This window comes from Poecilia reticulata, linkage group LG9, assembly GCF_000633615.1.
Source record: "Poecilia reticulata strain Guanapo linkage group LG9, Guppy_female_1.0+MT, whole genome shotgun sequence".
Lineage (NCBI taxonomy): Eukaryota > Metazoa > Chordata > Actinopteri > Cyprinodontiformes > Poeciliidae > Poecilia > Poecilia reticulata.
Window position 1 is genome coordinate 11078882 of NC_024339.1, and position 17071 is coordinate 11095952.

Genomic DNA, 17071 nt, shown 5'->3' on the forward strand with positions numbered 1-17071 from the left:
TAATTGGACCAAAAGTCAAGTGCGCATGTGTTTGCGTGTGTGTGCAGGGCTGTTGGCAACCCTTCCTGCTCTGCTGAATCACATGCTTGTTGGTAAATAAAGATTAGAGAGATAGACTATAGTTGGACGAATAACTTGACTCTGCAGGCATAAAAGTTTGTTTTCAGGTGTATTGTGTTTTTCTTAGCAGATGACCTGCTAGTTCAAAGTCAGATGGTAGAGTTGAATAATTATCTTCTGAAAATGTTGGTGATATAACAAAGGCTGTCATGAGCTGAAAGAGAAAAGTAAACATTTTCTAAGGTAATTCTGGTACATAGGTTTGTGTTATACTTATTTATTGGTTTTATATCAACATAATAAAATTCACAACAGTGCCTTGATTCAGGCATTTGCAAAGTTCCAGTCCCATCCTTTATTAAAGGCATTGCAATCAATGCAGTATATGAACCAAAACATGCATCGGTTTTTAAATGGATGTACATCTGACTCATCATACAGCTGCAGTCAAACTGCAGTGAAACTCTCTTGCTCCTGCTGATGCTCCTTGTGTTGAACTTTAAGTTAGTGCTGTGCTAACACTAGCATGTCTCCTTTTTGGTTTAATATGATTTTATGGTCCTTTCACTTACAACATATTTAGCATTTGATGAGATATGCTGTTATCATAATTTGGGAGTGTATGACCAAGATAAATCATTAAAATACCAGCAGAAATGTTTATAAAGCTGGACAACAATTTTTAAGAATTGCTTCAATACTCTAGTGCTAATAAAAACTATTCTACTGATTTATATTTCTACATTTGATGGGTATAAATAGTTTTCTGTCTACAATTTTTTTTTTTTAGGTAATATCTAAAAATCAGATTTTTAAATTTTTTAAAATTCTTTTTACACCAATGAAACTCCTTTTGTACACACTGAAACTGTAACGATGATTGTGGTTTTGATATATTGTGCAGCACGAGAAAGAAGGATAACCGAGTTTCTGCTGTCGCAGTAGAGCATTGAATAAAATGACTGTGCCATTCCACACATGCCAGATAGTTTGTATTTGTGTAAATTCTCAGAATAAGCCAACTTCACAATTCATACTGAAACAGCTGTTTCACATGTACAGCGTTTAAATTTCCTCCTCGTTAGCAAGCTGGTATTGTGCTTAAAATAAACTTTTTTTATTATTCATTCAGTAACGAGGCTGACCCACTTACTGTAACGCAGAAGGCACACACATTCATACGCAAGCATACGTCACACACACACACACACACGCAGTGCGCTCTGAGGACTTTGATTTCTTCTGAGATGAGAGGCTCTGTCTGCTCACAGTATGTTTATCTGTATTTATGATACAGAATTATTAAAGTGCACATTATTATTATTATTGAGAGTGTGTTTGATCCAACCACTCACTGACAAACGCACAGAGAAAACTTGAAGTCCTAAGCCTGCTCTTTAGAATGCCATGGTAGGAGTTAAGGGAGCTGGATTATTACGTAATTCTTATGCTTTCACTTTGACACACATAAGTCTCATAAACTTCATCAGCACAGTTCTTTTTCCCCACCATTACTGATTAGGTCTGGCAATTTGAATCCCAGTAAGAATTCCCACAGTCTGTCTAATTCCTGTTTGTGTCTAAAGCTGGGAGGGGGTTGGCCTAAGCTGATAAACCCCCTGGCCATGCAAACCCTCACACACACGCACATACACATACACACCCACGCATGCAGACACACATACTGTATGTACGCTTGTGTGTTCTCTCTATATATCTCAGCTGTATCTGTGCTAATGTATTTCTTTCCACTCTGTACATTGAAATGTGTTAATATTAATGTTTATGCTTCTAAGTGCATTAATACTCTGTGATCACATACACTCACTGTCAAGCAGAACCTCAGAAGGAGGAATGGATTAAATGAATGATGAAGGAAGAAAAACATTTTCTTTATCTTTCTTTTTCTTGTTTAAGAAAAAGGAAGATTAAAGGGGAAATCTTAGCAAAGAGACATGAAAGAACTGATGAAGCGTCGAGACCAGCGGGATAAGATGGAGTTTTAAAGAAGCCTTTTACGCATCCAAGTTATCATTGTGTTCAAATGCACACATTGTTATCAGATAGTTTCATCCTTTTTGTTTCGCTATGTGATTGTGCTACTAATTAGAAACTTGTATGTGCTTTACTTGCAAAGAAAGGCATTTTAAAACAACAATAAATGCTTCTGGTTATTAGTTAAATTCTAAATTTGGCAGCAGTAGATCAAAGTTTACAAAATTCAACATGGAATTTTTTGCAATAAAAAGATTTCTTTTAACTTTGAATCTTTGAAAATATTACTCTTAATCAAAGCCTTCATTTATTCATTCATTGTATTGTAGTTCTTTCTGAAAACTTAAGACATTATTATGCCAGAAACCTCAAAACCCTTGATGTAGGGCAGTAAGCAGCCCTGTTGAGAGGAATTTAAAGCTTTTTTATTTCTGTGGGAAATAAAATGTTATTCTTGGTTATTTTCAATCAACTGCTTTGTCATAAAAAAGTTTAACAAGTTTTTGATTTCATCAGTTGACCTAAACCCATTAATAATGTTTGTGAGACTTACTTTATACTATATTTGAAGCAATGTAGCCGAATGCTGTAAATGTAAAGTATAAGATTTGCATGCCAGAGCTAAAAACAGAAACTTCAGTGATGAACTAAAATTAAAGGTAAATTCAAACTGTCATGAAGGTAACTTACCGTACTACTTTGAATAATTTAAATAAACTTGAACTATTTATTCACAATTGTCTAAAAAGGTCTTACATTTAAATCATTTTACTTATGCAGAGAAATATTTTCTCTACATAATTAGCAAAAATAAAACGATATGATGTCTAAATAATCAGGCTCATTAATCTATGCCCACAATAAACCTGGGCTTTTAATAACAATCTGGCCTATCAATTAGTATAGCACAAGAGGTTTAGAAAGGAGGACGTGTCTGTATGTTAGTTCATGTTTATGCATTTCTTATGTGAGCATATTGACCCACATTTAACACACGGATGCTTTCATGTACATGCATACATGTATAATTACTGGAATAAGGTTGAAGTTAATCTTTGGCCCTTTTATTTTGTGCGTGCATCTAACGTAACGGTCGAAAATGATTTTTTTCACTAGTTTGAGAGGAGCATCAAGTTCATGAATTATTTTTGAGTTGCACCATAAAAAATACAGTTTTGGATGTGTGTTTGATATATGCAAAATATCAGGCCATTTTGGCAAAAATTCTCTAATCTCCTCTTTACAGATTAAAGTTGATATATTGCATCGTATGTAATGGATCATTGCAGAGACTGCAGTAGTCATGCACATACAAACCAAATGAAGATGAGCAATGTGGACTTAACTTTTATTGATGTTGTTTTTTTTTTTTTTTTGGTATTTATTCAACAAATCCACAGTTTCTGGCTACACATCTGTCACTGCACTCTAGAGCAGGGGTGTCCAAATTGTGCCCGGCCACAAATTTTGTGAGGCCCCTGACTGCAGTTTAAGAACTGTGGATGACGCAGACGGAGACTGTTTATTTTTAGTTGGGCCACAGTTACTGCCAACAAGTTAAAATCTTGTTACATTGGAAAGTGTTAGATTCAACACAAAGCTTTCATCTTTAATAGCCACACTTTTTACATTCTCTTTAATTTATAGTGGAAATGACTACATTTGTTGTAACCAAAACTACTTTTGATTAATTTATTAAGCTTTTCTAAATCTTGATTTAAAAAATCTAAAAAGACTGACTCAAATCTTGCTGTCAGTGCTGAGAATAAGCTAAAATTCTTTATATTTATTTCAGTCAAGCCCAAAATAATTTTTTCTTCTTTTTATATATGGCAGACGTACAAAATCCCACAATGATTTACACATCCCTTTCCTACAGAGACTCTGACTACTTTATTTGTTAGATTTAAGTATTGCATTCTTAGTTTAATGTTAGACAGCTAAAAAAAATCATCATATAATTGTTTAATTTTAAATTTGTATTATTATTTTTTCCGAATTCCTGTGTTTTGACTAGATTATTTTGACCCACGTGACAAAAAGACACCACTGCTCTAGAGTCACCACCATAATAAACTGTTAGAAAATGTTACTTCTGCTTTGACACTAAATAAAACAATAAAATGGAGTCCTTACAACACTATAATTTTTAGGGGATTGTCATAGTACTATTTGATCATGGGAAATCTTTATCCTGACAATAGAGATAATACAATAATGCCTATCCCCACTGGTATTTTGTGGGCAGCTCATACAGTTGTGTAGAAGTACACATGTAGTAAATAAATCACACAGCACAGATTTAATCTGCCTAAGCTATTTGCCTAATCAGCTCTTTTAGAACAATACTCTTCATAGATTCAGACACGTGCACACACACACAAAGCGACATTCTTTACTGGACTGGTAAGAGCTTTACCCTGTGTTACAACATGTTGTTGCCAAGTTGCATCACTTATCAGAGGAAAGGAGAGGAGGACAGTAGAATGGAGCATTAGCAGGTGGGATGAAGCATCTAATGATCACATAATGTGATGAAGCTGCTTCTGTGTTGTGTGTCTGTCTTTAGCAAACTTTACTTTTTTTCTTTCATTTTATTGCTTCCTCACATTTTGACATTCTGTGTCAAGAAATCTGAACAAAAACTTAACACAAATAGTATTTTCACAAATAGTGAAATTACTATTTGTGTGTATTCATGTGTTCAGTTGTGCAGAGGGTGTGTGTTTCATGAGGAGAGAGTTGAAATTGATGTTGAGCCAGTTACTATCTGGAGAACTCAAAAAGAAGAGATGAGGGGAAGAGGGGCTGATGCAACCAGAAGACAGACAAATACAGAGTAACACAAACGGACACACTGCTTCGTTCCTCAGGTCAGCAAATAGACAATACATTTGTACACATTGTGAAATAAATACCATTCAGAAAAAGATGCAAGTATTAGAAATAAAAGTGTGGTTATTTTTTGCTTGAAGGTATGTCCACGTTTGTGGTTTTCACATTTCTTCAGTCACTGTTTTACCAGCTTTAAGCATGTTTTTTTTTCTCTCTCTTTGGATTTTTCTAAAATAATTCACTGAAAACACAGCAAAGCTCTTTTGGGTGATTTACAATTTTCTCGTCTGCTAAATAATATTTTTTAAGTACCTGAATCACACAAACCTTTAAAAATGCTTGGTAGGCCTTTATTTATTTATTTATTTTTATCAAGGGTCTTGATTGTATAAAGTTTTTTGTTATTTACCAAACTTTCACCCTGGGCTTAGTCTGATGCAAGTGAGACAAAAAGAAAATCTATATTTGCCTTTAATGTTGGTAACTTGTAAACTTGCCAATAGGATTTTCACATTATCTAAATGGGAAGGATGAAATGGAATCTGTTTTCATAAGGTTCGCAGCACCTTTTGTATGATTGGAAAAGATTAATCATAACATTATGATTTTTTTAAAATGATACAGTATTTTAAAAAAGTTCCAATTGTAAATATTGAAACTAAATGATGGTATCATTCTTTGATATCTTTACAACTTTACTATTTTACTCTAATCTGTCACTTAAGAGGTCCTGGCACCACCAGGACCTCCCACCACCACCCAAGGTCAATTAAATTAATTGCGATTAACAAATCATCTGATGATCTGAATTTTCAGATTGTATACTTGATTATATACCAGCCCTAATCAGTATGCTAAAGAAAGTTTACATGTCAGATCTATCATTTTGTTCATTTTGAACTAATGAAAGCCTGTTTAACTGCAGAGCTGTGTAACCCCATCTGCTCTTTCACAAACAGCAAATTAATGACATTAAATTAAAGTTTCTTTAATATTAAGTAGAGCATTAATGTTACCCATAACCTGTCTTGTAAAGGAATGAAAGAGATGTGCTGTAATTCTTTTAGATGTGTTTTATTTGTAAAGATCCCATAACTAAATGATTCCAAAAAAGCTTTATTAATTTATTTGTCATTTTCATTGACGTAAAGAGACTGCTCGCTAACTTTGGGCTGTGTTTGAGAAGATCATTGTTTTAATTTACCATGGGCATTTAATTCAACAGCAAGTTGAACAGAAATGAGCTAAGATTAGTATCAGCAGGTCGAGCTGCACAAAAACGGTGATAGGAAATTGGCCACAAAATCAGATTAAAAGAAACTTTTTTCCACTCTGAACCTCAGGACGGTCATCTTGGTGCATCTGGTGCCAGTGAGGCAGACTGCACCAAACCTTGCCTTTAAGACTGATATTTCTGGGGTGAGTGTGATGGCTTATATCCCTTTAAGGCCAGAGGATTAGTATGATGCTGATGCTTAGTGTCTTGGCCTGTGTGTCTTGTCAGCTTCCTCTGTGTGGGGCCATCCTTTGGAGCCAGATTTGCTTGCTGCATCTGGCTGATGTGCAGAGAGATTTCATGGTAGACAGGAAAAGAACGAGAGAGACTGGAATCAGAGAGATGTCGTGCGACTGCGCACATGTGTGTGTTGCATGTGCAGTCGAGCTAACTGGAGCAGTTTGTCCAGGACGCATACACGCTTGACGGCCTGGCTGCAGCCTTGTAAAACGCAACACTCTGTGTTGCTGTAAGCGAATGCATGCACATGTACAACTGTTACACACTGTGCATGTGCGGAAGTGATGAATCCGTGACTCAACTTCAGCTGTCAAGCTTGTGCGTGTTTGTGTGTATGTCTGCGCAGCACGACAAAGCTTCATCATCATGACTGTCTTTTTTTTTTAAATTGCCTACCAACTGCCTGGACTCACTAATAAAAACACCTAATGTACAGACACATACAGGCACAATTTTAAAGAAACCGAGACATTTGTTGAGTTTAACATTGAGTTTTTCCCCAAAACTTGCATGGAATAATGAAAACATGAAAAGTTGATGAGGTTGTTTTGAACTGTGTTCCCAGGTCTAGCTGGCCAATGCCGGGCCCGTCGTGGATACCTGGTGGCGGTAGCGGCAGCGTGTATGCGATAGTGGTCACCGGCGCCTAGCCCATGATGCCGTCATCCACACGGAAAGGAGTGCCGAAGGATCCCGAGCTGGCTGACCTCTTCTTCAAAGATGACCCGGAGGAGGTCTTCTGTGACCTACATGAAATCGGGCATGGCAGCTTCGGAGCTGTCTACTTTGTGAGTGCTGTCCTAAAAGTTTATCAGTGAAAACAAGGAGTTCAGCATTTGTTTAAGTTCTTAACTGATCAAATGCCAGTAGAAATGGAAATGTTGCTTCTTAATGTTATTTCTGATTTAATCCCCATTTTCCATCTAAAAAACCTGGAGAGTTTTGTAGCTTAAAGTTTTGGCAATAATGCAGTTTAAAAATAATTGGCTACTTATGTAACTTTTTAAAGCTTAGCGTAATATACAGCTGGGTTTAAACTCTTTACAACATGATGGAGCATTAATTCACAGATATACCGTTAAAAAACCTAGTTGCTTTACACAACCATTATTTATTGTTAATATATGGATTTAATTAATCTGTAATGACTCTTAAGGTGTAAAATCATCCCCTCTCAGCACATTCTATGCTGCTTTTAATTTTAATCTTCACTAATTACTCATCAGGCCTTTGATTTTAAAGCTGCATGGAGGCGAGATGAGAGAATGTTGCATCTCTGCTCTTTCTTCTCCTCTTACGGATCTTTTTTTCTCCACCCCATCCCACACTTCAACCTCAGATGTAGAGCTGGGGCGATCAGCCCCCCTGCATGGTAAACAGCTGTCCTCTTTACATGGAATAAGTGAAGTCGATGAAGGGGCTGCATTTTCTCTACTGCTATGGCTTTGCCATCTTTTTCTTTCCACTGTCAGTCGCAAACATGTACAAATGACCAACCATCCATCACATGTTAGACAAATAATGTCCAGTGCTGTGTTCACTTTAACTTTCTTCCAGCTTAAAAAAAAGTTGGGGTGATTGTCAGTAATCACAATTATCACAGATCAGTAAACAATAGTAAAAAGAAACAAAAACAGTTAGTAATGGGAAACAAGTACTAAGCAAAATTACATTCTTACAGCTCTTTAGATTTACTTTAAATAAAACATTGATCTATATTATTTTTTATTATTGTTTTATTTCTAAGTGTGTAACTCCTATTACAAATCCTGATAACCTTCTTTCAAAAGAATGCCTGTAATTTATAGCCAGAAATGTGCAGTTATTTGCAGCCACTCATTAACCTTAATAGAGATAATTATAATGAGCATATCTGTATTTTAGACAGATCAGAACTTCTCTCATTAATATTTTAGCATCTGCATAGTCATAGGACAAAGAGATTTTAATATGAAAATCAAAGTCAGTCTCTGAAATAAATCTCCTGTGGAAATTATGTCCTTGCTAAAAATCCACTGCTGAATGAAATGCAGGCCATTGCAAACATGGGAGCCGTGTGGCAGCTGCAAAACATGGAGCACTAATAATGTGCTGGGATTACTGTAGGTTAATGGCAGTGGAGAAGCACAAGTTCCTTTATGTTTGTGCATTTTTTCTGTTTTTAGGAAAATGCATCCACGATAACAGATGTCTATATTTTCTGTGCATAGAACCAAAGATAAACTCTATTATTGAGGAAAACGGTTTTATATCCAGACCACTTGGATGTACAGTGAGGAGATTAAACCGTTATTAAAGACTAACTCAACCCCACATCTTCTCCGTACATTCTGGGATAACAACCTTTATGAAAACATTAAGTTTCATTTCAGTTTCACATCATTTTTTTGAGCACACATAAACTGACGGTCAATTGTAAGGATGACATTTAAAAAAAACCCATAAAAACAGCTGTATCTGTTTTCCGCTGTCATTTGAATCAGAAGAAAAGACTGATTTATTTGTTAGTGAACCGAAGTTGAGATGGGGAATCAGACTTACCCCTCCCTTGGGCCAGATGCTTCCAAGGTTAACACCACAGGGTTAAGGTGGTCATGTTGATCTGGGCTGACAGCTCACACACTTTACAGTAGCTACAAAGAAACCATGTGGCGCGCACCTGCAGGTTTCCTCGATTTACAAAGCAGGATGCTGTTGTCAGGTGGAAATTTGTTTACTTTCAAATGAGATGCTCTGCTGAATCATTTTGTGGGAGAAAATTGATATTGTGTATGTTGTGTGATCCTTTTTATGGAGGAAATTTATCTGGTCTTCCTATGTAACTCTCCACAGCAAATCACAACGTTAATGTTCAGGGAAAACTCTAATCTTAATCTGTTGCTTATGTATATCCAGCTGTCTACAGTTGATGTTTACATTAATATGATTGATTTCAAATTTTACCGGTGTTCTTCAGTCTTTAAAAAAAAATCTTACATTTCTTATTCTCAATATTAGGCTTCAAAATGTCTTCAATATAACCAAATTATTCATACTAGCTTAGATTTAGCTGCCTTTTTTCTATTTTTTTCTAATACTGTTTCCTCCTTCGCATCATAAAATGACTCCTTCACGTCATTATACGCTATAATAGTATGCTTTTTCAATTAAAATATTATATTATCCATAACAAGCTCATAAGAAGCAGTCGATTTGACAAAACGGGGATTTTGATAGTTGGCTAAAACCTATCATAAGTAACGATGTTTGTTTTGTTTTTTTTTTCATTCATTGATCTTTACATTGATTCATTGATTGATTTAGCAAAAATAATTTACTTAGTATTCAATGATTTTATGGTTGAATTGGTCAAGGGGTTACTTGACCACACCCGACGGAAATCACTACTTCCTAAAACAGCATGTTGCAACTTTGCGTTGTTCTTCCTGGTTTTCTCCCTTCCCAAGTTGTTGGCAAAACTTCTTATGACCAAGGCCTCTGAAAAAAGAAATCCCAGAATTCAATTCCACTTAGATTATTTATTTGATGTTAGTTTGTAGCATCACAAGCCACTCTCCAAAACAAACACATACACAGATGTATATTATTTATCAGACCAATCATATGTATAGATTCAAATTGACATACATTCCAGTCATACTTGGTCTATAAAGCTAGATGTTACAAAGTTATGTATCTTAGGAAGCCCACTGATTGTATTAAGTTATTGATTTTTTTGCAACAATACTTCCTGAGAAAGCATGTGGCGATAGTGGAAAGGAAAAAATCCCTGCTTAACAGGAAGTCTGCTGGGGCTTTGAGAAAATACAGCAGATCCACAAAACCACAACAAAACTAGTCTAGCAACGCTATGTTGGCAGTTAGTGGCATCATCTAGGAAAAAAGAGATTTGCTAAGAGATTTGCTAAAAAGAATAGATATAACTATTTACAGCTGTAGCCCTATCAATGGCTTTTTCCATGGCAAACTCTAGGGTCTTCACAGAAAGTTAGGTAGTTCAACACAAATGCCAAGACAAGCAAAAACAATAAATAAAAAATCAAGAGGTCCTCTGATATCTTGCTGCCTGTGCCCCTTTGTTTTCTCTCAAATCTGAAATCTGCTCGTTTTTCCTTTCAGGCCCGTAACTCCTACTCCAATGAAGTGGTGGCCATCAAAAAGATGTCCTATAATGGAAAACAAACCACTGAAGTAAGAAAATATTCGCAAAGTCAAAACATGTAACCTTCAAATGCTTTGCTGCAGTTTCGTAGTTTTATTCTTCCAACATGTGGCAAAAAGCTGAAGTTTGAAGGGGAAATTTTATGACAAACATCAGCTAATCTTTCTTTGTGGCATAAAATTTGAAGTTGCATAAGATTCCCAATTTGCATTCTGTTTGAACATAGCACGATAAATTGTCTGCTATAAAATACCTCCTGCTTCATTTAATTACTTTGAAAGAACTAAATAAAGTGAAAGTGTTTATTCTCCAAAGTTTCGGATGAGCTGTTGTCTGCTTTTTCTTTCCATGTTATGTTTAGGAACCTGTATTTACAGCCTGTGATGACGGCTTTCACTGTAGTTGAACTCAAGCCCTTATTCAGTGGTTTTGGAAACTTTCTTATTTTCTGAATGTATGACAATGATGGGATTGTTTCTGGGCTGTCGCCTGATGTTTTCAGAAGCTTTTCAAACCCAGCCAGACCTTTATTCTGTATTTTCTGTTTGTTCTGGTGCAGCACAATCAATTTATTGGAAAGGTACCTTAATACTTGTGTGAATAAACTTTTTTTTTTTTTTGCAGAAGTGGCAGGACATCATTAAAGAAGTTAAGTTTTTGGGACAGCTGCGACACCCAAACACCATTGAATACAAAGGCTGCTACTTGAAAGACAACACTGCCTGGGTTAGTGGGCCCTTCTTCACGCACTCCTTTGTTGTGTCTCTCTGTTGTTTTTGTCTTTATTTATCCAGACATCCTTCAGATTACTCTTTATCTGCATGTAGTGTTAATAATACACGTGATCAGCCTATGATAAGTTTGCAACACCAGTTTAAACAAATTTGACCAGATGCTCTGTATCCTAGGTGGCAAAACCATATGAGCTGTTTGTTTATTTTTCTGTTTCAGCTGGTGATGGAGTATTGCCTGGGCTCCGCATCAGATTTATTAGAGGGTGAGCATATGAAGCTGCATAACTTTTCATGTGTGAATCCTTATTGAAGTGGGTGATTGTGGCTTTGAATGGATCTTCTGCTGATCCAGAAGGTGACATTGATATTACAGAACTAAAATGAAAGCTGGCCCGGTGGAGTAAACAACGCTGTTGTCTGTTCAGCTGAATTTCAAATACAAGCTTGATGTGTGTAAAAAAGCACTCGTGTGGTGCAATGTTTCTGCTTAGTCTTTATAAATTAATGAAGGGTTGTCTGATTCTTCCACCAGGGGAGAAAAACATTTGGGTTTGTTTTCCATGCACTAAATACGTCTAACGCTCTCCCAAAAGAGTTTTCTTTAAAAACATTTATGTTTGTTACTGTGATTCTGAGATTAACTCTTATTATTATAGATTTAAACACAGACTATGCTGATGAAAGTTTTTTAGTTAGGCTTATCTGCTCTTGTTGTCAGCCTGTTTTTAGTTTTCTAACAGACGCTGATCATAGTTTGCCGACTACAGTAACACTGCTCATTTCCACCAACCACTACGGTTAGTTTCCACATTATGACAGTACATGTTTTTTGCAACGGCCTTTTTTTTCCAAACACTTGAATTTGTCTTGTAAAAGACTGAAAGATTTATGAGCATGCAGAGCACAATAATAGGAAGAGCAGCACTGCGTTACTATAAGGTTCATGCAACCAGAAAAAAACTCTGGTTACCAAGATTTTAGGTCCTAAACATGGGGTAATTTGAAGGTTCAGTAGATTTGAAGTCTTAACTTTTAAGAAACTTTGACTTACCTTCATGCTGTCCCAAGTCTGGGTTCAAGAACAGAGGGTTCAAACAGGAGAACTTTGTTGCTTTTTGTGCTTTTGATCTTTGTTCCCTTGCAAATCAAACCATCTTCAAACAAGTAAAGATTTGGTTTCCCTCAGTGTAGACTTTAGCCATCATGAAACTTCTCAGTCAAAATTAAATAAATTTTTTACATTGGCACATAATCTTGCTGTTTTTACTAACCGCCCATAAGGAACATTTTCCTCTGTGATGTCATTAGATTTGTTTAACTTTAATTTCTGTATTTTCTCTGAAGTTCATAAGAAACCACTGCAAGAGATGGAAATTGCTGCCATTACCCACGGTGCCTTGCTAGGACTGGCTTACCTACATTCCCATAATATGATTCACAGGTGAGTCAGTTAACTTGCTTGCTTTAAACATTTTCCGTTAGGAACCTTCAGTGAATAAGTCCAATAATGTGAGATTAGTAACGACGCTCCTATTTTTCCACACAAGCTGAAGGTTTGTTATCAAGCTGTAAAACACTCATGTCTGCAATCATTCTCAAAAAAGTACAGAGATAATTAAAGTAAATCTTTTCTTTTACTAGTCAGATGATATCAGACTGAGATGAATATTGTGAGCATGTCAGGAACAAGTGAAATAAGGATGTTTATCTTTACTGACTCACCTTTGTGGAAATATAAAGCTGTCACCCCAGCTAAATGAAATACAACTGTACCACTTTATAATGTGAAAACTTTTTCCATGTTTGTACAAATATGAGTTCTTGTTATTCACTGTACTTACAATAAATAATTATTACATTATAACATATATCTTTTCATGTTCTCAAAAGAAAATGTATTTTTTATGAACAGGTTAATTTATGGTGCAATCAATAAATTTGTACCTGGAACTGGTTTGTTTTGTTTGTTTGCTTTTTTTTTTGATTAACCCACATAATGTCATATTTTCTGTCTTCCCTCATGCCATGTCCTCACCCAGAGATGTGAAAGCTGGTAATATCCTGCTGACTGAGCTGGGTCAAGTCAAACTGGCTGACTTTGGCTCTGCCTCCATTGCCTCACCTGCCAACTCCTTTGTTGGAACACCTTACTGGTCAGTATACACAACACAGGGTAAAAAACCCAACAAAATAAAATTTTCTAAGAAGTCAAATAAACTTTACAAGCATACGTTTTCCTGGAAAAGCTCTTTTAACCACGGACACAAATGCAACATTTGAAAGAGAAAAACACAACATAGAGAATATAACATGACTTTATTTAAAAAGGACTTTAATTTTATAAGACTAACAATAAATTTTTTGGTTGTTTTCCAATGAAGATAATGGATACAATCTTTCCTTTTTTTCATTTTAATTTCTTATGAGTTGGAATGTCGCAATTACATTTCTAAAAATAGTTTTTAATATTAAAAACAGATTTCAAATTTAATATAATATTGCAGGTGCTGAAACTGCTTAGCAAATATATATATATATATATATTTGTCATGATCATGAAAAATTGTCTGACACTCTTGTCGCCATGGATCCAGCTTTATGGATCCAATCCGTAAATTGAGACCACATTATTGTTTTTTGTCATTTTTAATCTCTAGATGGGATTTCAAGTCATTAATCAGAGAATCTTTTTTACATTTAATAATAACTGTAAACTAAAATATGTTAATCTATTCCCCGCATTAAAATGAAAAAAGAAAATCGTACATTGTTCATATTTGATTGTAAGTGAAATCAGCTTTGAAACAGCTGGACAAGTTGTCTTATGCACAAAAACTGTGACACACTCGTTTATAGGAACACACTCCAAAAACCGAGCTGCTATCACAGCATACCAGAGTCTTAAAAAGCTTTGAGAAGCTTAGCAGATTATAACATTTTCATGGATTTTTCTCCCCCTCGTACTTAATAGAGTATCTGTGTGTATCTGTGGGGGTGTTTGCATGTGCCTATCTCTGTCCACAGGATGGCCCCAGAAGTGATTTTAGCCATGGATGAGGGTCAATATGAAGGTAAAGTGGACATCTGGTCACTGGGGATCACCTGCATTGAACTGGGTAAGCAAATACCTTCCAAGTGGTTTAAATAAAAGCTTTGACTAGATTATTCTAAGTGGTAACACATTATTTGAAGGGGGTTGAATAAGACTGTCATAAACATGATATAACACCTGTCATGAACATGAATAAGCCTTCATGAACATTTATGACTGTTGTCATAAAGCGTCATTCGATAAATTATGACACTTTTAGTACAAAGTTGACATTATTCAAAATGTCTTTGTCATGACAACTTGACATTAACCAAGAAATCATTACTGATATAAATTTGTTATAAAAGYATTACWGATTGCACTTTAAAAATTAGGTAACTTTATGTTATTAAAGGTAAAGTTTAAAYAGTAATGATTTCTTGGTTAATGTCAAGTTGTCATAACAAAGACATTTTGAATAATGTCAACTTTGTATTAAAAGTGTCATAATTTACCGAATGACGCTTTATGACAACAGTCATAATTATTCATGAAGGCTTATTCATGTTCATGACAGGTGTTATGTCATGTTTATGACAGTGTCATGTCAGTCTTATTCACCCCCCTTCAAATAAAGTGTTACCTTATAAGTTAATGTGCAAAACAATTAGTGGGAATCTGCATTTGTGTTTCAGTCTTGGTGATCCTGATTGGTTCTTTTTAAAACTTTGACACCAGAATAAAACCATGTGTCTTTCACTCTCCCATCTGTTCCTGTTTTAGCGGAGCGTAAACCTCCCTTGTTCAACATGAATGCCATGAGTGCCTTATATCACATCGCACAGAACGACTCTCCCACGCTGCAGTCAAATGAGTGGTGAGTTTTAGTAATTCCCTCATATTCCAACACAAACATATTTTCTATTTGGACTGGGTTTGCTGTGTCTATCACATGGCATGTGGTCAGATGGTGAACTGAGCAGTTCTCATGTAAAATGATGAAAAAAGGGGAAGGTTTATCATCTAGATTTTTGTCTATGAAGGAAAAAAACAATGTTTTCAAATGTCCCTATTCCACCACCAATCATCTCATTTTACCAGCTGAAACAGAAACATAAAGCAAAAGTGAAAAACATTCTTTGCACTTCACAGTCAGGCTAAAACTCCCCTGTGGCTTTAGAGCCCTGTGACAAGCCTTGTGCAAAGTCACTCTCCGAGTTATTTTGAATGCAAGGAGGAGGCCCTGACCAATAAAATTCAGTTTATTTACATCCTGACCACCGGGCCATAATAAAAGACAACATCATTACAAAGCAGTCTGGATTATTCAAAAATATTCCTGTGGTTTAAATTAACTTCTTTTCTCTTGTCTGGTTTAAACACAGTGTGCATCCAGGCACACATTAGTTGCTGTTTTACTGAGTAAAATGGCTCCCTTCATGCATTTTGCTGGAGCTTTGAACCTCACAGCTCCTGACTGCGAATGTTAATAGATTCTCTTGGGACAATCCTTCCAGACATCAATAGTTTTATTTATTTATTTCTTGGAGATTTAATTTAGACCAACAGTTTTTAAACTGCCTCTTGCTATCTCTGTGTAACACCATCTCATCTAGCACAGGGAGAAAAAGCTCTGTGTTTTTTTTAGCTATAGCCTGCAGTGCTACCAGATGCTATCATACTGTTTGACATTTTTATGCCTGATTCATCTCGTAAATGAAGAAACCTTGTGTGTTCATTCTGTACATTGTTCCTTGTCACTAAGAATACTTTTAGTGTACCATAATATAAGTGATTGAATGATGTTAAAATGTGTGCCTTAATGAAGAAATTAAGAGATGTTAATTTGTACTTGGGGGACAAATGCAAATAAAAACAAGACGCAACATATTTTATGAAGGCCTCAGAGGCTTTTTAGAGAACATTAACGAACATGAAGCATTGTGAAAACCAAGAACCTCAGCAGATCACAGCTCAGGGATGAAGCATTTGATAGCATCTGTCAGTTAAAATCAGAGATTTGGATAGCATAGAAAAACTTTAAACCTACCCAAGTGTCACACTCGGTCCTTCTATATAGTTCTTTTCAAAGCTGATCACTCAAAATGCTTTACATTAAGCCCACATTCTGTCATTAGGTGACACTGGCACAATGGAAAGAGTAGGCATCTTGCAATCCTAAAGTTGTGGGCTTAATTTCAGCTTCCTTCTGTCACATGTCAGTGTGCCCCTGGGTAAGGTTCATAATGTGTCTGTGTTAGTGAGTGCAAATGCCTGAATGTGGCTCTGGTGTGGTGTAAAGTACTTTGAGTGGCTGGTATGGCTGGTAAAGTAGTATATAAATTCACTCCATTTACCCAGTTGCAGTCAGATGTTCTCACATTTGGCTATTAGTCATTTACTTAATATATCTGGCTTTTATTGAAAAGTTTTAGAAGAATAACATTTTATACATAAAGCCGTCAAAAGATGTTTGTGGTTTGACAAACCTCAAACAAATTTGTGTGCGTCTAACAAATATGCACACATTTCTGCACCAATATCAGTTGGAAACTTTGGTTTGAATGCCTTGCCCAAGGGCACATAGAGATGTTAAAGAGGAGGAAGCTCTCTGAGCCAACCTGAACCCGGCTTGAGATTCAGGCTGGGTCGGGCCAGAATTATTTGCTTTAAGGTGGTGCTGGTGCGGATAATAAGCCTTCATTACATACAGAGAAAACCAAAAGAGAATTCACAAC

General features: G+C 35.9%; 1 protein-coding gene across 5 annotated transcripts in view; it reads left to right on the forward strand.

Annotated features, from left to right (window-relative positions):
- The window catches only part of taok3a (TAO kinase 3a), a 58679-nt gene that overhangs the window by 19628 nt on the left and 21980 nt on the right, over window positions 1-17071 (forward strand). For 4 of the 5 annotated variants that reach the window (XM_008417865.2, XM_008417867.2, XM_008417866.2 and 1 more), the window contains 8 exons: window positions 6972-7194; window positions 10526-10597; window positions 11193-11294; window positions 11520-11565; window positions 12647-12743; window positions 13342-13455; window positions 14327-14418; window positions 15117-15210. In XM_008417865.2, coding sequence (XP_008416087.1) covers window positions 7060-7194; window positions 10526-10597; window positions 11193-11294; window positions 11520-11565; window positions 12647-12743; window positions 13342-13455; window positions 14327-14418; window positions 15117-15210 — 752 coding nt within the window. In that variant the 5' untranslated portion in view covers window positions 6972-7059. Of the gene's footprint in view, window positions 1-6233; window positions 6310-6971; window positions 7195-10525; window positions 10598-11192; window positions 11295-11519; window positions 11566-12646; window positions 12744-13341; window positions 13456-14326; window positions 14419-15116; window positions 15211-17071 lie in introns of all 5 variants that reach the window. The other variant, XM_017306810.1, reaches the window with a different exon arrangement.